The following is a 26,640-nucleotide window of genomic DNA, read 5'->3' as shown; positions in this document are numbered from 1 at the left end:
GGTTTTGGTTTTTATGAGGGTTTCACGTCCCAAAGCAACTCAGGCTATGAGGGACGCCGTAGTGAAGGGCTCCGGAAATTTCGACCAACTGGGGTTCCTTAACGAGCACATGAATTTGGGAAAGCGGTGAGCGGAAGAACAAGACAATTCATGGTCATACCCGTCGTGGTCGTCCCCTTCTCTGCGAACTGTCTGGTGTTTGCGCTCACTGCTTTCCGTTGAAGTAAAAAAAAAAGGAATAGAATTTCGGTTTGGGGTAGGAAATAGAAAGTCAGATCGTGAACAACATACGGGGTTATGGTAGTCAGTACACGACTTTTACGGAGAGCGATGAGCGCAACAACACGAAAATTCAGTCCTACCCGTCGTGGTCGTACCCTTCTCTTTAAATTTCTGTCTGCGCTCACTGCTTTCCGTAAGAGTCGGACCATGAATAGAATTTCGGTTTGTGGTAGTTAGTACAAAGTCATATCATGAATAATACCCTTGTCGAGCGCACAAGTTAAGTGCACTTACGGGGAGTGCGCTTCGGCATCCCGAGTGACACTTTGGGCTACGCAGTGCTAAACGGGAAAGCAAAGTGCACCTGCAGTAAAAAAATGGTGTCAGAAAATGAGCGGAATTTCTGAAGAGGTCGATAGAAAAGAAAAAGGACTCATAATAATTGATCGCTTAACGTGGTAGCGCAAAAAAAAAAAACGAGGTTTCAATAGTTTTTAACTATGAAAAAAAAAAGGAACAGAAGAAAAGCCAAGACCAGCCAGGACTATATAGATTTGCGGCAACAGACAAGATGACCGCGTTGTTGCATCTGATCACATTTCCTTGTTTTGTTGCTTCGCTTGTAGCTATATCGAACGAATTTTTTACTGCAAACAGTGTTGTAGCACGTAAAATAAAGTTGTAAGTACTTTTTATGCACTATGCATATTTTGCCTTTAATGTCGCTGCCGGCGAGGGTACGCACTCAGACCTCAAAGTGTGGTCTGTGAACGCACTCCTCGCGGAGTGCACTCTTCCGCGAGCGGCACTCCACTTGCGTCGTTTAGATGTGACAAAGTAAACTTAGAGCGAGTGACACTCTCCGTAAGTGCGCTTAACTTGCCGGCTTGACAGGGGTATAATATACCGGGCTGGGGTAGACGGTACGTGACTTCTACCGAGCAAGGTGAGCGCAAGCACAAGATAATGCACAGAGTAGTCCCCGTGGTGGTCTTCCCTTTCTAGCTCAGTCTTGAGTTTGCACTCGCCGCTCGTCGTAAAAGTCAAATCATGAAGACTACTACGCTGGTGAAGAAAAGGTCACTGCACCATGCGAAACCCTTTCACGAGGGGACGGGGGGGGGGGATACTTGACACAGCGGGAAATGTGCCTCTTTGCGAAAGGTAACCAGGCAACGAGGTTTGTTTCGTATAGCCATGAGTAGAGCATTTAAAGCACCCCTCAGGCTTTAAGTCCGTGTAAGGTTAGAACCCTTGCCCTCACCATCTTAGACCTTGTAGCGCCCGGCGACGCTATAAAGCGCAGGCGCTGAGATCGGCGTTCCCGCGATAGAAAAAAAAAAAGAACGACAGCGCGTGCTCGGAGCGCAGGCCCGGCACGGAGGCGCCGAAAGGCTGCTTGGAAGAAACTTCTCGACAATCAGTGTCCCAAAAACTGGATCGATTATAAGTTCGTTGCAGCTACGTTTAAGCGCACCGTATCTCGTGCAAAGGAGTTGCACGATACTGAACGCTACGAATTCCTTTCAAAATCTGGTAATAGGCGCGCTTTATTCAATTACCTAAAATCCAGGAAACTAATCTCGTCCACCATGAACGCTGTCTCCCTAGTTCAGTCACCGACTGAACTTGCACAGTCCCTGGAAGAGATAGGCAGACGCCTTGAGCGCCGGTTTACGGCTCTTCTTCCTTCTCCTCAGAGATTTCTTGCCACTTTGGACGATTTCGAGGAGGTCACCCTCACTGAGCTCTCGAACACTGTATCCCGCCTTCCACCCGCGGCCCCTGGCCCTTTTGGTGTGACTTCTTCTATGATTAAAATTTTGTTCGAGGAATCTCCCACCGACTTACTGGCACTTATAAATTACTCTCTCAAGGGGTCATGGATTCCAAATGAGTGGCGTCTAGCAAAGATTATCCCGGTGCTTAAAAAGCAGGGAGATGGTTATGTGTTAGACAATATAAGGCCAATTTCTTTAACTTCGAATCTCGTTAAGTTAATTGAGAGGGTGTTGCATGGTAGAATAATGTCTGTTATTTCAGAGACTGGGTTGTTGAACCCTTGCCAGATTGGTTTCAGACCAGGATGCTCTATATGGTGTGCCCATACCGATCTGGAGAGCCGCATACTGTTAGCTCGTCGCCGAAACCAATACGCAGCTCTTGTAACTTTAGATGTATCTAAAGCTTATGACAGCGTTGAACACAGGACGCTCTTGCAAAGACTACAGGCAGTAGGACTTCCGAGATACTTTGTGGCTTGGGTTGCTAAATTCCTTGCTGACAGGGAATTTTACTGCTTCCAGAACGGTGTTTCATCAAGCAAATTTCGACAAGCGAGAGGTGTGCCCCAAGGGGCGGTCCTCTCCCCTGTACTTTTCAACATCTTACTCAGCAGTATTCCCTGCAGTCCTCAGGTGTCCACCTATGTGTATGCTGATGACATCGCCTTTTTTGCTTCAGAGAACGACATTTCCTCTTTGTACCAGTCCTTACAGTCCTACCTGAATGTCCTAGACCAATGGTTAGAAGACATTAATCTGTCCCTTAATGTCAATAAATGTGCTTTATTGTTTTTTTCGCTCTCTCGTCCATTTAATATCTCTATTGTTTACCGGAACCATGTAATTCCTCAAGTGCAAAGTGTCAAATACCTCGGAGTAACTTATGATCCTTCTCTTTCCTGGGGGGCCCATATCGAGCAGATCACTGCGAAAGGAGTCCGAGCAGTCGGTATGCTGAGTAGGCTGAGCAGTATTCGTTCTGGCATGAGAAGACACTCACTTCTTATGATTTATAGAATGTACGTCCGTCCAGTCTTAGAGTTCGGCTGCGTTTTATTCTCTGGTGCGCCAGCGTATAAACTTCGCCCCTTGATTCTCTTGGAGCGGGAGGCGTTGCGCCTTTGTTTGGGCCTTCCAAAATCTGTGGCGAATTCCGTTTTGTACCTGGAAGCGCGTATTCCATCATTGACTTCTAGATTTCGGCTCTTAACGATGAAAACGTTCGTAAGAATGTGCGATTCTTCGCTTCATGCCTCCAATTTGATCTTCCTTCGTCAGCCTCGGCCATTTTTCAACGAATCCTGGTCTCGTTTCCGTACCCCTCAGATATGTTTTGTGCAGTCCCTCCTTGTCCCCTTAAACGTCCGCATTTCGGACATCCGTCCGGTATGCGCCAGTTCTTCATCTATTCAGATTGTCTTCGATGACATCTTTCCAAAACATGCAAAGTTAATGCCTTTCCATTTGCTCAGCGGTTTATTGCAGGATTACCTGCTGTGCTTTAAATCTCATGTACTCATAGCGACAGACGCCTCACAGTGTGAAGAAAAGGCCGGTGTTGGCATTTTCTCCATCTCCCTTGACTGGTCATTCTCACTCCGCCTTCCCGATTACACCCCTATTTATTTGGCCGAATTTCTAGCAGTGGTCTTAGCGTTGCGCAAATTAAACAGCTCCTTGTCATCTGTCATAATTATGACAGATTCATTATCGTTGTGTTCCTCTCTCACCGCGTCTACAACATCTCAGGCTCTTCAGTTACTCAAATGCTTGGTTCCACCCCACGTGTGTTCATTACGGTTGGTCTGGGTGCCTGGGCACAGAGGAATCCATTTGAATGAGGTTGCCGATACCCTGGCGAAGGCATCTCTTCAAGGCCCAGTCGTATCTGTGCTTCCATCCAGCGCATATATTACGGCGGCCAGGTTTCGCAGGTATCTAAGAATTCGCAGCATCAGCTCTGACCTCCTCTCCCGAATTCCGGCATCTCCTTTACCCGTGGTGCAGTAAAGGATGGCGATCACGCAAGCTTGAGGTTTCCTTCACGCGTCTACGTTGTCATGTGCCTCACTTATACTTCTACCTTTATAGATCTGGTCTGGCGGTCTCCCCATTGTGCCCATTCTGCGGAGAACCCGAAACGATAGATCATTTCTTGTTGACCTGCCGCCGTTTCTCCTCTTTACGGAGCCGCCTGCTGGAGCTTCCGTTACGACAGCTTGGTCTAAGTCTGTCTGCCGGGGTTGCTCTGTCTCTTGGGGCTTCCTCCCTTGGGCACAGCAACTGGAATGTGCTCTCCGCCATGCAAAACTTCCTTACAGACACTAAACGGCTGCCGTCTTAAACTCTGCTCTTTCTCATGATTAATATTCCTCTGGAACGAAAGCTTTCTGAAACGTGGAGTATTTAGCCCCGTTCTCTATTTCAGTCACCGATCTCACAGCATTTGTTTAGCCTATTTCAATAACACATCTGAGATCCTTTCATTTATTTCCTAATTGCTATTATTATCATAATTATTTTATTTTTCATAACCATTATTTTCTTGTTTAACATTTTGTGCACCTATCAGTTGCCGCCTGTGTCTTGGCCAATCCCCCGCAGTGGGTACGCGCCATTATCTAGAGGACAACAACAACAACAACAACAGTTCGGAACTAGAAGCCTGCCACGCTGGTCGTCTTGCTCTGGCGCTCCGCTGCGACCCCGCAAATCCTCAACAGTGGTGACCTGGCGAACCGTGCCTTCGCGTCCTAGCATGGCGTACTGGCAGCGCCCAAGTTTCGACCCGCCGCTCCCGGCGTTCCGGCCTGCAGGCGTCGGCGGGTGGTTCGCCCAACTGGAGGCTGCGATGTACCTGAACGGCATCACCATCCAGCCGTTTAAACACGCAGTCCTTTGCGACATCCTCCCGCCCGACCTCGTGCGTCGGCTCACCTACTCTGCCTTCGGCTGCCGGCCATACGATGAGCTGCGTGCGGCCGTCTTGGCGGTCTTCAGCGCCTACTACGTTCCGCCGCCGCTCTACGACGCAGCGGACCCGTTTTCGCCGCCGCCAGCCTCTAGCCCTGCACCGGCCTCGCTCGCGCCCACGCAGCCTTCATCAGAACCCGGCCCGCCTCAGCAGCCCCTCGCCGCATCGCCGCCACTCCCGTCCAGCGTCTCCAGCCCGGCTGTCTCTCTCGACGCCACACCAGGTGGGATCCGCACGAGCTCCGCCTCGCGTCCTGCTCCCACTACTATCCGACCCGCGTCTCTGGCTCTGCCTCCTTGCGCTTCAGTGGCGCTGTCGCCAGAGCCTCCTGCAGCCAAGGACGACTCTGCGGCAGCAGCCGTGCCGAGGCTTCCGGCATCTCCATCTACCTCGTCACTACCGCCAACAACTCTGCAGGCCTCTGCTGTGAGGTTGAAGCCGCCACCGACGCATATGCCACATACCAGCCCCACTACCCCGGCGGCCACACCGCCTGCCCAAGAGGCCCCACCCCAAGCCCTCAGTACGGTCAACCGCTTCTCGGATTCTGACCCTGGCAGCTCGACACTGCCGCAGCAAGCGTCTGTTTTGGTGCCTGACTTCAGCCACCTTCGGCAACGAATGGTCGAGCTACCCACACCGAGTAGTGCGGCAGTTGTCCATCCAAAAGCTGTGTCTTTTGCTGCCAGCCAGCCATCTGATGTAGCAGTCTCAGCTGCACGGCCTGTCATTGCAACAACTTTTTTGCAAGCCACTTACAGCCGACCATGCTCACACGCGCATCATCCCTGGCCAACCGCTCCGGACTGTCGATCCCGAGCACTCCACCCGACTGCTCTTCCCGGCCCCTGACCTGAACTTACCGGACCTTGTAGCGACCCCGTGGGGACACTGTTACTCTAGCTGCCTGCTTGCCTGCCGTGGCTACTCCATCTCTGCCCCGTCGGCGCGTACATGTCGACGTTCCGTCTAGGCGGGGGGCCCTGTAGCGCCCGGCGACGCTATAAAGCGCAGGCGCTGAGGTCGGCGTTCCCGCGATAGAAAAAAATAAAGAACGAGAGCGCGTGCTCGGAGTGCAGGCCCGGCACGGGCAGTTCGGAACTAGAAGCCTGCCAAGCTGGTCGTATTGCTCTGGCGCTCCGCTGCGACCCCGCAAATCCTCAACAACCTTTTCATCTTTAGGCACACCGTAAACGCTTCGCTATACGAATGAGTAATGGGCAAAAAGGTACAGCCTTTGTCAAAGTTTGGAGCCCAGGGGGTTCTCTTCTGAAGCACACTGTCTGGTTCGTAATGCATCTCCAGCGCTCCAAATTTGCTGAAGGTAAGAAGATTTCTGGTCCTGCCTCCTCCAGTGGGTAGGACTACCACGAATGTTAAAGGAGTCCCACTGCGAGGCTTAGAAGCAAATCCCCTGGGCTCTAAACTTTTGACAAAGACTGTACCTTTCTGGTACCTTTCCAGGGCTCGTGTTGCTTGACGTCTACCAGTTAAGACGCTCACACAAGTTGGCACACGAAGTCAGTTTTCTGGACGCTGCCGTGCGCTGTTTCTCGTCCATGTGTGGCGTTGCGCTATTTTTAAAGTCGCATAAGGAATCTAGGATGTTTCTTCAGCGTCAGCTTTCCAGTGCTGCATTCAACGAGTAAGGATTCCGCTACTCTCGATGCTGCTCTCCCGCGGCCCTTTTTGTACTGACGGGACGGGGCGACAAGCCACCTCCGTGAACACGCCTACAACGGGAAGAGCAGGTCACGCCAATGCTATACTTGACTTTTCACTGTGTGGAGTGTGAGGCTTTTTTGATAACTCCATTTTTGTCGTCAGATACCGAGAAAATCAAGCAAGGCTGATATCACAGTCCTTCCTCCTTCGTAAGTGCGGTGGCACTTGAGTCAGATATATCCGTCAAGGGCACAGCTTCCTGAAGAGGTGGCGTCTTGAGGATAGGATTCAGAAATAACTGCTACAGGCCACTCATTTTCCTCTAATGTTCATTGTACGTGTTTTTTTTCTGTATATTTCCGCCTAACGTGAAGAAACTAATGCTAGTTGATACTCACCGAAGTCGTCAAAGCGCTATTTCGTTTTCTTTTATTGGTTTTAAGATAACCAGCCCATCTTAATATTCTTTTTCGTAGATACAAAATTGAGGTGTGTACTGGCCCGAATAGAAATGCATCCTTTTTCATATACATTTCCGTCTATAGCGTGAAGAAATAAACCCGGTTGCTCGCCATCAGAGCCCTCTGTCATCTTCAAAATGCGTGTTCCGCCTTTTCCTGTTTCTGTCCGCGAGGAAATGAATTTGATTCATGTTTAAAACGAAGACTAATTCCCTGCATCCAATGCTTTTCTTTCATTAGCATTTATTCCTTAGCCATTATTTCGCCTTAAGATTATTTAGATTCCGCAGTGCAGTTGGCCTGCTCATAATACCCTCAAGAGAGCACGTTTGAATTAAAAAAACTATATTAATTTTAAATCTACCATCCGGCTTGGAACGCATCGTAATTATCATTACAGTATCGTCAATATTATAGACGTAGGCTAAATTTTCGAACGCTTAAAAACAAAGTGTGAAACATATTTTCAAGCAAGCGCTACATCAACACCAAACTTAGAACCCATTCTATCACACGATCATGGGACAATATCCTTGGTAAAATTGTAGGTTGTTTTGCTGGGATGGTTATCTTCCGAGCTGAGTGATCATTCATCGTGCATTCCGCACCTCTGAACAGTTGGTACTTGGTTTTGCGGGGAAATTGTTGGAAAATTCCGCTGACGCAAGATTTTGAAGAGCTGGTACTCTTACGCGCGAAAGCGAAAACCACTGACAATTGTAGTCTCTACTGCACATGATACGCAGGCTTTTACAGGCTCAACTTTCTCGGAAAAAAGTACTTTTTATTTATTCTTTTTTATAGTTGCAACTCTTTATAACGAAGTTGAAGGACCTGGCGATTACTTCGTTATAGCCGTTGTTTCGTTATAGTACGTGTTAACCGAGCTTCCGAGGAGAATAGTCATTACTTCGTTATATCCGTCATTTAGTTATAAACCGTTTTGTTATAACGAGGGTCGACTGTATAGCGAACGCAGCTTCTGTAACTGCTATACTTGCGGTCTACCACGAACGTCACCTTTCCTCCGCTGACTGCGCAGTCAGCGACAACGACCTCGCGTTCAGATTTTAGTCAACACTGGCGCGAGTTATTCTCTGCTTGCAAACGGCAGCCGTGCAGATCTGCCTGGAAACGCAGACGCGCGAGCCACATCACGTGATCACTGGCTTCTCAGCTTCCGCATGGAAAACTCCCGTGTAGGTTTTCGCTCGGTGTCGGTGGAGCAAACAAAGCCGCCGCAAGCCCCCAGCTGCCGTCGGCAAGAACGGACAAAGGAAAGGAGGTAGAAATGTTTCTGTACAAAAAATGTGCGTCGGTCGGAGCTTGACTGGATTCGTGACATTTTCTTTATTTATTTTTTTACTGTAGTAGTCTGGCGGCCCTTCTCCTTGGTATTTATATGCCCTTTGTCCAGTACGTCGCAACATTACGCTCCCATGTGCACCAAACGGCCTAAAAAAGTCATCCAGGTCATCCACGTCGCCAGTGACGTCATCCAGGTGGTCCTGTATGGGCCGTGTCCGCAGTGAAGAGGGCACTCATAAGAATGTTCCAATACATGGCAGTAGTAGTAGTAGTAGTGTAGTAACTGTAGTTGTAGTAGTAGTACTAGTTGTAGTTGTAGTAAAAGTGTTCGCCCGCGTATGTACTTTCACAGTTGCAGGGAAACCTGGCGGTGCACAGTCGCGAGCACTATAAGAGGGAACAAAGTTCGGGCATTCATTCATTGATTACTCTGTATTTATGTGTTACAAGCCGATTTATTTTCACTTTTATAACCATTCTTCCTGTTGTATAATATCCAAAAGTCATTCTCAAATTGAATAGAGAAATAACCAGAATATACGCAATTTTGAGCAAAAAGTTTGTTTCCTCTAATATTGACCACAACTGTATGCTCATATCTCTGTTGGAACATAGCATCTCAGTTAGGAATTCTACTTTACCACCATGAGGCCGGCGCGCTGCAGCAACGTCACAGACCCTCCGGGATAGTGGCATGCTGGCGCCATCTAGTGCCGAGAAGGTCAACCGTTTCAGATGTAGCAGAGACAGAGAAACGGTGTGCTGGAAGCTACTGATGTATGTCACTAGGTGTCGCTAGTGCACGCGCCTCCGCTTTAGTCAAGGAAAAGGAAGCAGCGCACGGTAATGAGGCAGAGCCGGCCCTTGGCAGTGTGTGTGGAATGGATAAATTCCACGAGCAAGAAGTCCACTACGCAGGATTAGTGTGGAAAAAAAGGTAAATCAGAATTGAGCCGTTTTGTTAAAATTAAAGAGGCAGTGCCCTTTAGTATGAATATCAGATTGTCTTGATTATAGAACACACCCACAAAATGGCTAGCAACTGCTCCACACTGGAGTCCCAAAGGGCTCTGGTCAAGCGGGCGCGAGACGGGGCCTCGTCATGCGGTGTCCCGGACTAAGAATACCGACCATGCAGCAGGGTTTTTTTTTACCCTCAAGCTCTCTTTGATTAAAGTTTTTCACCACCACCACTGAACTGCAGTGATAGCGCAGGTGATATGACTCTGTCCGTGGTAGACGTCAGTAAGAAAGAGTTGGTCGGGTGGTGACTGAACAACACAGAAGTGAGGTAGAGAGATGATTACGTGAGAGAGAGAGAGAAACTTTATTTGAAAAGGAATTCGGGGCACGCCCCAGGGTCCCCGCACGACCCCACTGCACTCAAGTGGTTATGTTCTTAAGGTCCATAACACTGGCAGCCCGGCCGGTGGCGATGGTCTGCACGGCCGGGTCCTCCGAGCGCAGCAGGGTCTCCCAGTCCTCCCAGGTCTTGAGGTCCTCTAGGTCCCGCGGGGGAGGGCCCGCCGGGCAGAGGGAAAGGATGTGAGTCATAATCGCTATTGCCTAAACTGTATGAGGATCTATAATAAAGAGATTAGGAAAAAATGCTTTGGGATAAAAGCTACACTGAATCGTGAGTCGCGTCTTGAAACCAGCGCTGTTACTGTGCATCTATTTCTTGATCACCCATGCTTCCATTTCTTCAACAATAATAGATAAAACGCGAGCCTCCATGAACGCATCCTCGGTAAAAAGTAGCAAACGGTGGCTGTAAAAAGCGTAATCAAGCTTCCATGTCCATAGAAAAATCGAGGGGGGCGCTTTGTTGACCTAAAGTGCGGTGAGGCGAAAGCCTTAAGCGCGGTGTTGCTGCTTGTGTCACTGATGTGTGGTTAAGATGTTAAGCTTCGCCTGTAAGAGTGAAACGCGACAGCGTCTTGCAACGCTGCCAGGATGTCCACAGAACGCCATCGCCCGTACGGCTCTACGCCTTGCTTGTCGGTAAATTGGTTTTTGAGGAAAGGAAATGTATCTGTCTCGCATATTTCGGTGGACACCTGAACCTTGCCGTAACGGGAAGGGAGGAAGATGGGAGTGAACGAAGACACCGTATTCACTAGCCGCGCCTTTGTTCATTCCAAACCATCGAGCTGGCATGGCGGAGTGGTGCTGGTCTCGCACTCCGGAGGCCCTGGTTCGATTCCCCAACTCGACTAATTGTCTACTCGATTTTATTTGTTTGTCTGGTCTGACTGGAAAGGTTATTAGGCTAATTGGTTAATTAACTAATTAACTAAATTTAGTCTCACTGTCTTGGAGCATCACTATACCATCCCTTTAATTGGTTGCATGGTTACTAGCCCAAGTACAATTGGCCCCGTTTGAAATTCGTGCAATGTGACGTCACGACCATTTCGACCAATTGAAAAGCGTGAAGTTTCTGTCGACAACTCCGCTTACAACGATGAGGCATTAAAGGTTTCCGCCTTAAAAATTAATGTGAGGAGTTTAGCCGCTCCCTGGTTTCAAACAAGCGAGCGGTTGTTATAACTTCGGCAGTTATAAGTTGGCTCGATTGTATTATTTCTTGAGACTATGTCATTACCGTCATCATATTCATCATCAGCCTGACTACGCCCACTGCAGGGCAAAGGCCTCAGCCATGTCTCTCCAATTAATCCTGTCCTTTGCCAGTTGCGGCCACCGCATCCCCACAAACTTAACCTCATCCTCCGTTGTTACTTTCTGCCGCCCCCTGCCACGCATGCCTTCTCTTGGAATCCACTCTGTTACCCTTAAGGACCAGACGTTATCTAACCTTCGCATTACACGCCCTGCCCAAGCCCAAATTGCTTTCGATCATAAGACGCCAACTCCTTTCCATGTTCGCGCTATGAGCAATATAAGATGGAACAAAATTTTTTAACAGAACTCCTAATTTCTGCTTATTTTTACACAAAGCATGAGAGAGAGAGAGAAAGGAATTTTAATGAGGGAAAGCTGGAGAGGTCGGCCGGTGGTAACATGGCCCTGGCCTGCTACTCCACCTCTGGATATAGCGCTTCAAAAGGAAAACTAGCAACAAACCCAAAAAAAAAAAAAACTTTGCTTGTCACACATAATTATGGAGCAATCAATAAATGAATGATCAAGCTTTGTTCCCTCTGATACTGCTCACGACTGTACTTGGCCGAAAAAAGTAACCGCAGATGATCTCCGTCAGTCATTGTAAAAACTCTGCGCGATATAGTTTTGCGCCGCCCGAACGCAGGGCCTTCTCCAGAGACCTCGCCATCATTTTGGAGACATATGCGAATGATGTCCGATGCGTCGTGTCCGAACATTATTTCAAAATGTGGCTATTCTCCGATAGCGCTGACATCTCCATTGTAACAAGTATTGCCCTCACAATCCCGTGGCACCACGATAAAAAGCTTAGATCAGCACTAGACATACCCAACAATTTCATTTTTGAAGGAAGGAGTTTAAGAATACAGTTTTTTCGCATATTGTAAGATTTCACTATAACAGTCAGTATATTAGTAGATCTCTCTTTGACAGGCTTGCGTTTTTTTTTTCACTGTAAACGTTTTCCCTATCGTCAAAATCGTCCCCGATTGATTTTCTATGGCAGTCCTAACTGCTCAATGCGATCGATGTAAACACTTTAAAAGAAAGATTTTGCTACATATCAGAAGAATGGACCATTACCCTCAATATTTATATAACAGTACCTTCCAATTTTTTAAGTTTCATAACTTTTTTTCCAAGAGTGTTGGACATGATAGCGGCGTTTGCGGTTGCGCCGTACGCGCCTCAAACTTCTAGAATTTTTTCTAGGAACTTTTTATTACATTATTCCTTCATTTAGACGGAGTTTCATCCAGTCAAGGATGAAACCTGTCATGCCTTCTACCACGGATGCTGTTTTTTTTTCAGTTATAATAAAGTTCGTAACACATAATAATAGTAATAATTAACCACCACCATCTAAGTAGTGCCCCAAAAAATGTCTACTACCGTACTTTGATCTCTGCTGCTTTATGTTGCCAAGAGCCAGTCTTTAGGCAGTTAACCCGTTTATCACAAAGGTTGTACCCTTCACCGATGAACTTCATCCGACAGCTTTGACGAAACAAACACAGAGCGCTGTGCAACCACATCTCTCTACTGATGAGGTTAAGAACGCGTCAGCTCGGGCTGAAGCTAAAATCCACTGCCGGCGTTCCATAGCAGGGGACGTGTGAGAGAATGAAAATAAAATGGCGTGGCTGGCATGCGGGATTTAACGTCTGAGAGAAATTTAACAACGCATAGGCCATGCGAGACACTTTGCAGGCACCGTTCATCATTTTTAGTAAAAAAAACAAATTTTCCGCCTATGTATTAGTATGGCCAGGCCCCAGGAAAGACAAATATTTAGTTTCCTAACGGAAAACACACATGGTTAATTTCTTACACGCATGAAACTGTAATTTTAAAATACCAGGAACTTTGACATACCACACTAGGAACCATGGAAAAACCTTCTGTTGGAAAATGCACATGCCGCAAGAAATTCAGAAAAAAAAATGACATCAACACTGCTTGCAAAATCTGTCTGCAAGAAAATGGCAGGAGGCTTGTTACCAAGCTCAATGTTTCGAGAATTATGATTTGCTGCGTTCGCCAGTTCGCGTAAGAAGCACCCTTGCAAAATGAAAGATGCTAAATTTGCTTAAAACACACAAAAAGACATTGCGCTGTATAAAGCACATTTTTTAGAAAAAGCTGCGCATTTCGCGACGTATACAATTGTGTACAATGCGCTTCCAAAGGCTAATGTGCACTGACATTGCATAGCACACGTCATTCTCATAATTCGCCTCGACCTTGGCCTCGGCAGCCGAACTCCAGACGAAAGAGTGGGAAACGATACACTGCACACAAGTCTGAGAATTCCTCTTCATCTTCTATCTGAGATAACACGGCACACCCCGCGTCCCGTCACGCTATCGTAAGCAACGCCATATGCCGGCGCCGCCGATAATATTATAGGGCCTTGATGGAAAGCAGAAACCGTTGGACACGCTTCCGCTCTCCGTCGTCTGCTTCTTTTCGCTCACTGCGCACGCGCGGCTTCTGCGCTCTTTTTTTTTTCTCTATTTATATTCCGCCAATAGTAGCGCTACAGCGCACGGCGCGCACCGAATGTAACGGAAAGCGGCCAGAAGCTGGAACGGCTGCGAGTGAGATCGACGATGAGGAGGAGGCGGCACCGGCGGCGACGCGTAGCGCGGCGCGCGTTCGGGAGGCGCTCGTGCTCTGCGGCTGCAGCGGCGCAAACACAGGTGGCACCTACAGCAAAATGGCCGCACCGGACGCCGCCGCGGTGCGGCCGGCCCAAGATTCCAACGCCCGCCCTCACGTCCTGAAAATCCTCGCCGAAGATGTGCAGGCCGCGGACTTCCAGTGGTCCCTGTTCGTGGCCGCCTTGCGCTCGTACCGCTACGACACCGTGCTGCGACCCTTCCCTACATCGTTCGCCGACCTCGCCACTGACACCAAGCACATCGATGAGCTTCGCGACGTCGCCGCTAGGGTTCCCCCGCTCTCCGCGCTGTTGCCCGGGGCGACGGCGACCGCCGGCGGTGGCGCCTCGGGCGGCTTCCCTACAAACGTCCCTCCGGAGTCCTGGGAGCTTCTCCTCTGGGTCCTCACGTCAGGTGGCGTCCGCCTCAAGTCCTGCAACAAGGAGGACGTCCCGGAGGTGAGGGGCTCTCCCGTCGACGTCGTATTCGAGGTGCAGCACAGTCCGCAGATAGACAGACGCTTCGAGAGCGCCCGCGGTGACCGAGAGGTCTTCTTCGCCTACCACGGCTCGCGACTGGACAACTTCTATTCCATCCTCCACAACGGTCTCCTGGCGCACATGAACAAGAACTCTCTCTTCGGTACAGGCACCTACCTCTCGAGCGAGCTGAGCGTCTCGGCGACGTTCAGTCCGGCCGGCTACGGCTGGCAACACTCGCTCGTGTCCCCGGAGTTCTCCTGCGTCGCCATGTGTGAGGTCGTGGACCACCCGGACGTGAAGTGCCAGGACAGGGCTCGAAGCAAGCCGTCCAGGGCCTACGCCGAGGACTCCATGGGGGGCAAGATTCCCGAGAAGTACTACCTCGTGCAAAACAATTCGGTGGTGCGCGTCAAGTACCTGCTAGTGTACACCGCTTCGCGTCCGCAGCCCCCAACACCGGACATTCTGCCGGCGGGCATGTTGGACACTACGGACACCTGCTGTTCGAGGGGGTGGCAGGACTTCCTGCGTAAGAACAAATCGTGGCTTATGGTTGCCGCTTATGCGGCACTTCTGTGCGGAATAGGGCTGTCCAGTTCGCACATGGGCCACAAGCTGATGCTGAAGCTATTCTACCGGTGACGAGGGCTTCTCTCGCTCGCCGTGCAAATTCTTACGGTGAAATTGGCGGGCGTTGTTCCTAACTTTACGCTGGGTCAAGCAAAGCCCAAGGGCTGTCTAGTTTCCAAGCTCTGACGGCGCCAACAAGAAAGTCGGTCGTCGATGTTTGAACTCCTGCGTGATAACCAGAAAGCTGCCTTTTCCATGTACTATGTATAGTCGGCGTATTGTACCAAGTACTCATCAAAGCGGTGTTTGGACACATATGGACCAGTATTACGAAAAGAGGTGTCGGGAAGGGTATAGCGCTCAAAGTGCCTCGATGATATAAATTATGGTGCCACCTGATTTCTAGTTTCCATGTCCTGGTCTATTATCGTCAATGCGTTTCTTAGCTAGGAGCTAAGAATGTGCTGTGTCTTAGATGAGGTCCTGGCATGCGTTGACTGTTGACCATGACGCTAATCTTTTAAGTGGTCGTTTGCAACGCAACGTGAAGACACGGTAGGTGTTCGAACGAAGCATGAAACTCCTATGCAGCTAGTAATTATGAAGAAAGTAGTGCATGGGAAAAAGTCCCTGCTAGAGTGAATACTTGCGTCAAAGCAATGATTTCGGAATCAAGCAACACAGTTTCTTAATCGAGTAATGTAGCACTCAAAGGTGCGCAGGGAAGTCGTACCGACACGTGTCACTCAACAAACGAGGAAAAAACGGGTCGTAGCTGTTTCTGTCTCTGAAGAGCGCTTTTTTGCTGCCTCTCTCTTGTGTATAAGGCTTTGAAATTACGAACGAGCGTGCGCTCATCAGGAACTTGCTAGCCACGCGAGCTTTTGACCGTATAGTAATCACTGGGCGTGCGCGCCCCGTGAGGTTCTCTTGCTGCGTCCACCACTCCAAAGCGATATTGTGCAGCAACGGCAAGACAGTATACAGGGTGTTTCACATAAAACTATTACCAATTTTTAAAAATTGCCTTTCTGAGTTAAAGAGCGTTTTCTTCGTCATAGCACCGTCAGCGGTGGTGTAAATCAGAATACAGGTAAGACTTAATTAGCAAGATAATTTGGATCTGAGCTAGTTGGTTCATATTGCACCTAAAACACCAGCCAACGAGGGATAGCACACAGCAGGAGTGATGGGTTGGCAGCAAAGTGTTGACTTTTAAAAACATTCTCTCAAACACGCTAAAGGGCAAAACAAATTAAAAAAAAAATGCAAGTGCAGGCAGGTGTCGCATAAGGTTAGGAATTGTATTCGGTATTTAAAACGGAAAAAATACACATGGTTTCTCTGGGCACAAAACAGGCCTCCGTCGACGCTGACAATGCCGCTCTTATCGCCAGCTGTTCAGGCAGTTATCTCAGATATTCCAAAGCCAGTGAGCTATATTTAGGGGTCTGCATGGCGGGACTGCTGTATTTGTTGTTCGGCTCGGGTGCATGAGTCCGTGGGTTCGACATCGGCCGCGAGTAGGTGGAAACAGAATTTAAAAATGGAATGGGCACACGTGCAGTCGGATATTCATGCACGTTCGTAGGAGCTAGGCACATGAAAATCACTGTATTATGCGTTGGTCTTTAATGGTCAGTAAAGCGTTGTGATTTAGGTCGCAGAATTTACGAAGCAATAACCACCGCGTATGCAGACATTGCGGAATCGGGGGGTAGAAAAGTCATGTGAAAATACTCGAAGATATCGACAACAACTGCACAGCTACCATAGTGCTCCATAAGGTCAGCAATAAAATTCCAATAAGGAAAGGTGTAAGGCAGAGAGACACGATCTCCCCATTGCTATTCACCGCCTCTTTTTATCTTTACAGGAGGTGTTCCGAGGCCCGGGTTGGGAACAGTTGGGGATTAGAGTTAATGGAGAATACCTGAGTAATTTGCGATTCGCTGATGACATTGCCTTGCTAAGCCACTCAGGACAAGAACTGCAAAGCATGATCAATCAGTTAGACAGGCAGAGCAGAACGGTGGGGCTAAAAATTAACATGCAGAAAACCAAAGTAATGTTCAACAGCCTAGCAAGGGAACAGCAGTTCGCATTTGGTAGCGAGGTGCTGGAAGCAGTAAGAGAATATGTCTACTTAGGGCAGGTAGTGACCGCAGATCCGGATCATGAGAAGGAAATAATTAGAAGAATAAGAATGGAGTGGAGCGCGCATGACCGGTTCTATCAGATCATGAATCGAAATTTTCGCAAAAAAGGCTATGCTGTCGAGTGTTATACTTGCTTTTCGCATCGTAATTGCCATTCCAGTTCACATAAACCGTAACTATCTTGAAAAAATGCAGAATTGACTCGATTTGTTAACTATGATGAGAACTTCTTCGCACCATTCAGAACGAATCCGTTTTCGTTGATTGGTCAAGCCATGAGGCACCGAAATATGTTGAAACTGACCTGGCTCGAAGCTGCTTGTGCAGAATTAATGACTTTGTGCCAGTGATGCAACCAGAATAGTGCCGACTTAGCACCCCCGAATGTTACTGACTGTAATTGCACGTACAGCTTTAGCTGCACTTACAGTTGTTCTCCATATTCACGTTGTCCGTTTCTCCAGGTCAAACGTTTTCTAAGGGATTGTTTTCAATCGTCACTACTCGCTCTTAAAGGTGCACAGAAGAGGAATCTGAACTCGTCTTTTTGCCGCGGGAACTCCATCTGCACGTTCTGAGCATTCTTAGAAACTTCGATTTACTGACCTGTGTGGCCGATTTCTCTAATTAAATCGAATTAATGTCCGGCTCCCGACTTTTTTTTTTTTTGAATTCTCCCTCGTACGGTGGGCGGAGTCGACCAACGCGCGGAGTGCCTTTCACCCAGTCCCGTGGCGGCTTGCCGCTCTGCCATCGGCGGAGTAATACGTAGTAATCCGCAGAAGCAAATAGTCCGCGCGTATTTTTATTTCTGCGGACTTATTTTGCGGCTATATTATCTGCGAATGAAACTATTTATTCACGGAAACCTAAAAAACGACATAAAGCGAAAGCAAAGCCTCCACGGAGCTGGCTGAAAGGCACTCCACGCGTTGGTCGACTCCGCCCACCGTACGAGGGAGAATTCAAAAATAAAGGCGGGAGCCGGACGTTAATTCGATTTAATTAGAGAAATCGACCACACAGGGCAATAAGTCGAAGTTTCTAAGAATGCTCGGAACGTGTAGATCGATTTCCCGCGGCAAAAAGGCGAGTTCAGATTCCTCTTCAGTGCACCTTTAACTTCCGATACTGCCATCCATTTCTCAGCTTTAAGAACCATTCGCATTCCATGTTCATTCTGACACCCTGCATTTCGTTTTTCTATTTGTTGTCCAGTTTTTAAAGGACCACTGAAAACAAATTGAAATTTGCCTCCATCGGCAGACTACGGCATTCTAACAAGAAAGAAGTTATCACTCCGAAAACAAAGCTTTCCATGAGCTAAAAAAGAAAGAAAAAAATGAGATACAGGTGTCGCCATCACCGGCCGATCAGGCAAATAAATGCGTGCGTGGGCTAGAGCACTGCACGGGCCTCAATCTGAGGCCCAAGCCCGGCCCGGGCCCGAGACCTGAAGCCCGAGCCCGGCCCAGGCCCGCGGCTTCAAGGCCGGGCCCGGCCCAGGCCCGCTAAATTATCGCTTCAGCGAGCCCGGCCTGGCCCGTGAATCCCGGAGTGAAGCTCAGCCCGGGCCCGGCCCGGACCGTTTGACAGTAACGCTGGAGGTATACTGCTCACTCTGAGCAAGCATTGCTACTAGACCGATAAGAAACTGGCCGACAAAGGTTCTGAAGCCACAGTTTGGCTTACAGAAAGTTGGTTCGTTTTAACCCAGAAGGAATTAATTAAGAGTAGTGCTCGCCAGGCCCTCTTTTGGACAGTGATCTCGTGTAGGTGCGCAAAGATAAACTCGGAAGTTCCGAGAGCCAAATAAAAAGGGCTGCTTACGCGCGTAATAGACTACTTTGCATCCTAGCAAGCAGTAGGATGACATTTTTTTAGTGAACGCGATATCAACGGTTGAACTCGTAGCCGAACTGGTCGCCTTTCAGCAGAAACGAAAAGCTGAAAGGCTTGAGTATTTCACGGTGTGTGTTTCGAAGACTATAGGAGTCCTAAACTAATATGTCCTTCCCGAATGCATTTATAATAGTGTATAGGTACGTTTTGGGAAGACGAACAGTCAATGGCCAGTTAAGACCGGTTAAAGTTTACTCTTGCTGGCGGAGCAGAAGATAACGCGCGAATCACGTGATAACTTACAGAGCAAAACAATTGTCATGTCAACCAGGCTGAAGAACCGAGGAGGGATAGATTTGGTTATGAGATGAGATTTACAAACTCTCGCGATATTTTGTGGCTATTTCATTTACGAGACGTTCCGGTCAGCTGATCAAAAAGAAAACCAAACGCGCTTTAGTTTGTGAATTTTCTCACATCACAAAAATATAGCTATAAAAAAAAAGCTATGTAAGGGCCCATGGGGAGTCAGGCTGTGAAAGACACCGAAGCTGAGGGCTCCGGATCAATTCGACCACCTGGGTTTTTTCAACGAGCAATGATACTAAAAAGTACATGGCTGTCATGCTTGCCGCCTAAATAGAAATGCGGCCGCCGAGGCTAGGAGCAAACCCTGGTTCCTGGCTCGGTAATCGAGCGCCTTGACCACTAAGCCACCGCGGCGTAGAAATAAGGAAATAAATAAGTCAATGAATAAAGCTTAGTTTTTTTCTCAGCGCGTACTATAACCCATACCTCATCCGTGTCGCTGCTCCACCGCAGTTGTGTACTTCACTCTGTAATAGTGAGTGAATAGTCGGACACCAGCCGATTCTATACGGACCCAAGCCCGGCTCGGGTCCGCAGCTTTAAGCCCGAGCCCGGCCCGGGCCCGCAACTTCAGGCCCGGGCCCGGCCCAGGCCCGGCAAAACAGATCATGTCCCAGCCCGGCCCGGCCCGAGCCCGTGCAGTGCACTAGCGTGGGCATCAGATTTTTGAGCGGATCCCGGAGGCCATGCAGTACTGCCATTCACTTAAAAACAATGTAAACCACTCTTTCTTGGTGCGGACGAGAAAATTCTTAAATTCAGTTTTCTCTGCCATAAATGTTTTTATTGCTGCTGTACGAGCGTTGTCATTCCCAGAAAAATCTAGAAAACCAATTTTTACTGCGAACAATATTGGATCAGAGGAGAGGCAGCTCGGTAAGCGATTATACAGATTTGGACTTTGACCAACAACCCTTACAATGTGCAATCGTAAAGGGTCATCTTGACAATCTCTGTCTCATTCATTCATTCATTCATTCATTCATTCATTCATTCATTCATTCATTCATTCATTCATTCATTCATTCATTCATTCATTCATCTGATTGCTTAGTGGAATATACGACTACGCGCTCGACGGGGCGACCTTCACCTTCGAGATATTCCCTTTCCCTCTGAGGTCGGAACTGACCTTAAAAAATAAAAATATAATTGTTTTCTCTCCCTCGCTGTTCTTTCTAACTGTCCCCTCACCTCTTTCATTTCACTTCTACACACTGCCTGCTGTCCTTTATTTCCGCTGCCCCAGCTCAGGTGCTTCCAGCAGCGATAGCAGATGCCGGGGCAAGCAAGTCTTTTCCGTCCATTATTATATTATTTTGTATTAAACCACTCACTACAACTACTACTACTGCTACTACTACCACTTACTACTACTACTACTACTACTTCTACTACTACTACTACTACTACTACTACTACTACTACTACTACTGCTACTACTACTACTACTACTACTACTACTACTACTACTACCACTACTCTCTCTTGGAATATTAAAGAAAGAACTAAGTCACACCGGCGTGTGCTGTTGTGATGTGGTGGTGGTGAAAAACTTTAATCAAGAGAGCTTGAGGGTTAAAAAAAAAATAACCCTGCTGCATGGTCGGTATCCTTAGTCCGGGACACCGCATGACGAGGCCCCGTCTCGCGCCCGCTTGACCAGAGCCCTTTGGGACTCCAGTGTGGAGCAGTTGAGGAGGGCAGTCTGCCACGCCTCTCGGGTGGGGGTGGGGGAGGGGGGAAGGTGAGGATTCTGAGTACATGCCCACACCATGTGAAAGATATCGCAGATCTCTCCACAGTGCGGGCAGCGCCCATCTGTGTTCGGATCGAAGTGTTTTGCTATTGCAGGACAGAGAAGGGTTCCTGTCTGCAGGCGCCGCAGAGTTCGCTCCTCCGCCTTACTCAGCCCCTTGGCAGGTGCCGGGTAGAGACGGTGGCTGTCGCAATAATAAATTAGGATTTCGCGGAACCGCAGAAGCGGTTTATGAGCTTCTGAGCCATGAGAGCTAGGATGAGGAGCCCGGTCTGTGAGCGCTCGGGCGGCCGCATCAGCGGCTTCATTGCCTCGTAGACCCTGGTGGCCAGGAGCCCAGATCACTTTTGTGCGAGTTGGATCGGCGAGAGCGCGTCTTAGAATTTGCGAGGCCAGAGGTGATATTTCGCCTGCAAGATAATGTTCACAGGCCCGGCGAGAGTCTGCTGTTGTGAAGGACTATGTACGGGAGGCCTAGGCATGGCCCAAAAGAACTCTCTCCATCGACTAACACCAGAGACACTGTGTCTGGCTCAAAATTATCGCCCTGCCCCGTCAGCGAAGGCGGTTGTGTGGAATGCAGCGGGCGCAACACAAAGACGTGCGAAGTAGCCAGAGGGCTAAGGAGGAGAGGCCGCGCGGGGAGCCCTGCGCGACCACACGCATCCCTGCGGCCCGTTTTGCAGCGCGTCCCCAACTTCCCCCCCTTTGGCGCAGAGACAGGCACGTTTGTGCGTTTGTGTGTGCACGCATGCGCGCCTGCAGACGGCCTTGTTGCGAGGTACGGGCTGTGGACTCGGAGAAGGCTAGGAGTTGGGTCTTTATTAAGGGAAGTTAACCCAAAAGAAAAGAGGGCCCCAGGCCGATGGAAAACAGACTGTCTCCCCGGGCAGCTGCTCTCTTCCGCTGCTAGAGGAAGACTCGCTTTGTCCGTTGACGGCCAAGTTTTCGAATGCCGTGGTCACGTGACCAAGCCGCGGTTCTTGGAAGAGACCACCCCGGGTTCTGATGCGAGAAGAGAGAGGACAGCCGTGACCCTCATAAATATGTCAACTTCGAGGGGAGTGCGTCTTCGGCTGAATATGAGCCCCGCGTTCGCGAAGAGGCCGGCACCCTGCGGCGCCGGGGGTAGGCCGGAACGCTCGCGGCACAAACAGTTTCCCGGAGTTCGCGGGCCCACAGGCCAGCAGTGTCTTGAAACGCAACGGCCTTACTAACGGCTCGAGGTGGCGGGGGAGGCCGGCAAGTTAGCACCAAGAGGGCTCCCAGCAGAGGAGGCGAGGAGGACACCGAGGGAAAGAAAGGGAGTCCTCAGAGAGACGCGTTGGGGACAGAGACAAATGACAGAACGAGCAGAGACGGGCGAAGTGGACGGAAGCAGATCGCGCTGGTCTGTAGTCGGTGAGGCCGGACCCGAGGGCATCCGCTGCAAACTGACCGCCAGCCGAGACGCCCAAGAATCCGGACGCCACAACCCGTCAGAGTACCGCCAGCTGAGACGCCCAAGAAGCCTGACGCCACCACCCGTCATAGTCACCGAAACGTGGGACCGCCACCAGCCTGAGCGCCACCCTGCCAGAGCAGCCGAGAGCGAGGCACCTGTTGGCCGGACTGCACCGCGACGCCTGATACAAGACAGCGGTGAGCGGAACTCCCAGTTTCACCTTCAGGCAGAGAATGTGAATAAATTAGGTTGACTCGGAGGCGTTGTGTGTTGGCTCATTTCTCCTCGCTTCAGCAGAACCCGTAGATGGCAACAAACAACTGTGTTGCATTGTGACTGACCCCCGACAGGCGGGAACGTCACACTGTCGCAGCGCACTTTTAAGCTTTGTTTACAAGCGCATACTGGAATATAGCTGTCGATCTGAAGATCCAACTCCACGCAACCTGATTTGGGCCCCCGGTCACCAGGGACTCCAGGGAAACGAACAGGCCGATCAGGCCGCCCGCGCACTCTCTCCCCGGGCTATCTCCCTGTCCTTGGAAGGGTACTCCCAATCAGACAATCTGGCCATTACATTCAAACAAATCACCGATTACTACAAGGAGGAGCACCGGCGCTACCCGGCCCCTTGTAAGGGTCTGGATCGCGCTGACGAGCGCCTCCTCATCAAAATTCTTACCAACACTGTACTGTGCCCGGCGGTGCTTAAACATTTCAATCCATCCTTTGATGGCGCGTGCCAGTTCTGTGGGGAGGTGGCTGACACCTTCCACATGGTTTGGGCGTGTCAGTCAAACCCATCTATCCCCCCCAACCCCAACCCCACCAGAGAGGACTGGGAGGCGGCCCTGCTCGGCTGTCAGGACCTAAAGACCCAAAGGGCCTTGGTTCACCGGACGCGGGCGGCGTTGCTTGCCAATGGGGCCCCGGAATAGGGGCTCCACCTAGTATTGTTAGGGGAAAGGGCCTATAGGGCCTACTCCAATCACCTCTCTGTAAATATTTATTGCATTATAAATGTTTTTCACCACCACCACCGCTAGTGTCGATCTGTTTGAATTGAGTGCCTTTGACCTTTGCTCTCCGTATAAAGGAGGGAGGGAGGGTGAAGGGGGGTTCACTTGAGCCCATTACGCTACAAGCAGTGCTCGCGTGTCGGGCGCGTGCCGAAGGACGGGGCTGGATTGATCTTTCCGGCCAGGAGTTGCACGCGGCCCCGTTGCCATGGTTACACCGAAGGGGGTGTGCCGTGCACGGCGGCCCGCGCTGGGTCCGTATACGGGACAGCCTGGTTTTGCGTGACTGCGTTCGGTGCGTACACGTGTGATGATCAGGATTTGCTACAGCGACGATGTGGCTCTGGAACGCTACCTGCGAGGTAAACCCTGCCTCCATTTCTGACGTTGAGACCGAGTGGCATGCTGCTCCTGACCTGGACACGTTTCACTTGTTTGTGAAGGGACGTGACGTACCAATCAACACAGGTAATCGGCCCGATATTGGAAATGCATTGGCAAAGGCCCGTTCTGCAAAAGGACCACGAGGTACCATTCAAGGTTCTGTTATAGTTTTGCAAGCGTTTTCGTCATGCACTGCTTATCGAATGTTTCCTGACTTCCGAAAAGCGATGGAATTGCAGTGTATTTTTGTTTGACGCCTGTAATCGCGCGGCGACTCTTCTGAGAACAAACACCTGTTTTCTTTTATGACTGTTTAGCGGAAACTGGCGCTTAAGCGCACACATATTTACACAAAGAAGGGAAACATAGACTTCTTCAGTTACGCGTGCACGCAGGGTTGAAATCATGTGCGGATTCAAATTCTGAGCAGACGTCGGTGCTATGGAACCGGAAACGTTACATGAACACGACGTCTACAGGTGGCTGCCTGATCTCTGGCAAGTTTTGATATCAACATCGTACACGTGTTCGTGCCCACGGGCTGTGTATGCACTGGAAGGTCCCCCGTGCTTGTTGTCGCTCTACCTTGCTATGAGTTTTATATTGCGACGTCGCCAGCACACCAACGCTGCGGCGCTTGCAGCGTTTATCCGACCTGCATGCAACAGTCAGCGCGTTGGCGTACTGAAAAGCGAGTCCAAAATCGACGCGACTGTAAAAGTTGAGAGTCGTTATACAGCAACGAAATAACAGGGAAGCCCTTGAGCAGGAAAAAGCATCTTTCCGATTGTCGGGGATGAGGTGAGATGAAAGAGTGTTGATCACATTGGTTGTTTTATCCGTCCGTCCGTCCGTCCGTCCGTCCGTCCGTCCGTCCGTCCGTCCGTCCGTCCGTCTGTCCGTCTGTCCGTCTGTCCGTCCGTCCGTCCGTCCGTCCGTCCGTCCGTCCGTCTGTCTGTCTGTCTGTCTGTCTGTCTGTCTGTCTGTCTGTCTGTCTGTCTGTCTGTCTGTCTGTCTGTCTGTCTGTCTGTCCGTCCGTCCGTCCGTCCGTCCGTCCGTCCGTCCGTCCGTCCGTCCGTCCGTCCGTCTGTCTGTCTGTCTGTCTGTCCGTCCGTCCGTCCGTCCGTCCGTCCGTCCGTCCGTCCGTCCGTCCGTCCGTCCGTCCGTCCGTCCGTCCGTCCGTCCGTCTGTCTGTCTGTCTGTCTGTCTGTCTGTCTGTCTCTTTTCTGCCTGCCTGTCTGTGCAACCGACCGACCGACTGGGGCTGACTTTTTTATTCGTTTATTTTACGCACTAAATAACCACTGTGGGCACTGAGGGAAGCCACAGTCGAGGGCTTCTAATTAATTTTTACGTCGGTCAACGTGCCCCAAAATCTCAGTCCACTGATGCTTTTGCATTTAGCCTCCGTCGAAATGCTGCCGCCGCATCTTGTTCGAACCCACTTTTTAGGAAAGGAGTGGGGAACAACAGCAACCCACTTTTTAGGAAAGGAGTGGGCGCAATAACTGTCTCACTCCTCTGTAGACACCTCAACCGAGCCGAGAGGGAAGGGAGGGGGTTAAAGAATAAAGATAGAGACACCGTAGTGGTGGGCTCAGAACTAATTTCGCTCATCTGGGAGTTCTTTAACGTGCGCTGATATCCTACAGCACAGGGGCGTTTTTATTGTTGTGTGTGTGTGTGTGTGTGTGTGTGTGTGTGTGTGTGTGTGTGTGTGTGTGTGTGTGTGTGTGTGTGTGTGTGTGTGTGTGTGTGTGTGTGTGTGTGTGTGTGTGTGTGTGTGTGTGTGTGTGTGTGTGTGTGTGTGTGTGTGTGTGTGTACGTGCGTGCGTGCGTGCGTGCTTGAGTGCGCGTACGCGCGCGCGCGCGTTTTGCCTCCATGTAAACGATACGTGTGTTCGCTTCAACCCTGCTTTTGATAGGGATGTATTCTACAGAGGGTGGAGTGTTCAGCAACAGCTAAAATATTCTAACAACTTCGAACGTTTGAAGGATTCCTCTCAAAGCCACCCGGGTGCAGTTGTGCGTTCTTAAGCGCATTACACCGCTCCTTCACTTCTCCTTACCGTGTCCACTTCTCTTTCCAAGGCCAGAATGTTTTGGCGTCGAACGACACTCGGTGCGTTCTTCATGTTTACCAGGGCATTCATGTTTCGTGACCTTGACCAGCGGGCGCGCGTCGTCTATTACCTCCAATTAGAGGAAACGATGGACGAAAGAAAAAAACAGGGAAAGAAAATGTGCGCTCGAGCATCGCCTTGTAGTAGCTCTGCCGGGAGGGCAGTCAGAACCCACTCAGTCGTCGTTGCGGGCAATCGCAAGCTGCAGCATGAAGATCGTCCGCAAGACGCTCGCGTCTCAGCGCAGCAGATTCGGAGCCAGTCGGATATGTCTGCTTGCAGGTCAGCCTGTTCGAGACGAACTTTTTTGTTTAAGATTTTTATTTGTGTGGTTTATGGTTTATGGGGCTTTAACGTTCCAAAGCGTCTCAGGCTATGAAGGACGCCGTAGTGGAGGGCTCTGGCAATTTCGATCACCTGGGGTTCTTTAACGTGCACTGACATCGCACAGTACAGGGGCCTCTAGAATTTCACCTTCATCGAAGTGCGACAGCCGCGGCGGGGATCGAACCCGCGTCTTTCGTGTCAGCAGCCGTGCGCGATAACCGCTGAGCCACCGCGGCGGATTTATATTTGTGTTGACAACTACGAGAATAAGCTCTTTGCGCTATATATTTGTTTTCCTTCTTGTACTGTTCTTTGTATGTTGAGTAATCGTCATTGCGTACAGACCTTATTACTTTGTATAAAGCTATACTTAGCTTGTGACACTTGGAAAGGGCTATTGTTTCGTGAACTTTCTCGGGCTTCTGCCACAGTAGCGTGGACTGCTAATCTTATT

General features: G+C 49.8%; 2 protein-coding genes across 5 annotated transcripts in view; both read left to right on the top strand.

The window, feature by feature from the left end:
* The window catches only part of LOC149366037 (1-phosphatidylinositol 4,5-bisphosphate phosphodiesterase delta-1-like), a 106,077-nt gene that overhangs the window by 24,735 nt on the left and 54,702 nt on the right, over positions 1–26,640 (top strand). Inside the window, exon 1 of one of the 4 annotated variants that reach the window (XM_089547854.1) lies at positions 26,000–26,141. The exons of 2 other annotated variants lie outside the window; for them this stretch is intronic. In XM_089547854.1, the coding sequence (XP_089403980.1) occupies positions 26,069–26,141 (73 nt within the window). In that variant the 5' untranslated portion in view covers positions 26,000–26,068. Of the gene's footprint in view, positions 1–25,999; positions 26,142–26,640 lie in introns of those variants that run through there. One more of the 4 variants, XM_089547837.1, reaches the window with a different exon arrangement.
* LOC149366038 (protein mono-ADP-ribosyltransferase PARP16-like) lies at positions 13,637–15,159 on the top strand. The gene has a single exon (XM_089547814.1). It carries the CDS (start codon positions 13,765–13,767, stop codon positions 14,830–14,832), a length of 1,068 nt encoding a protein of 355 aa, XP_089403940.1. The 5' UTR covers positions 13,637–13,764; the 3' UTR covers positions 14,833–15,159.

This window comes from Amblyomma mixtum, chromosome 1 (assembly GCF_055824585.1).
Source record: "Amblyomma mixtum isolate Tamu chromosome 1, ASM5582458v1, whole genome shotgun sequence".
NCBI lineage: Eukaryota > Metazoa > Arthropoda > Arachnida > Ixodida > Ixodidae > Amblyomma > Amblyomma mixtum.
Note: the sequence above shows the minus strand (reverse complement) of the source record. Positions and strands in the feature narration are given on the sequence as shown.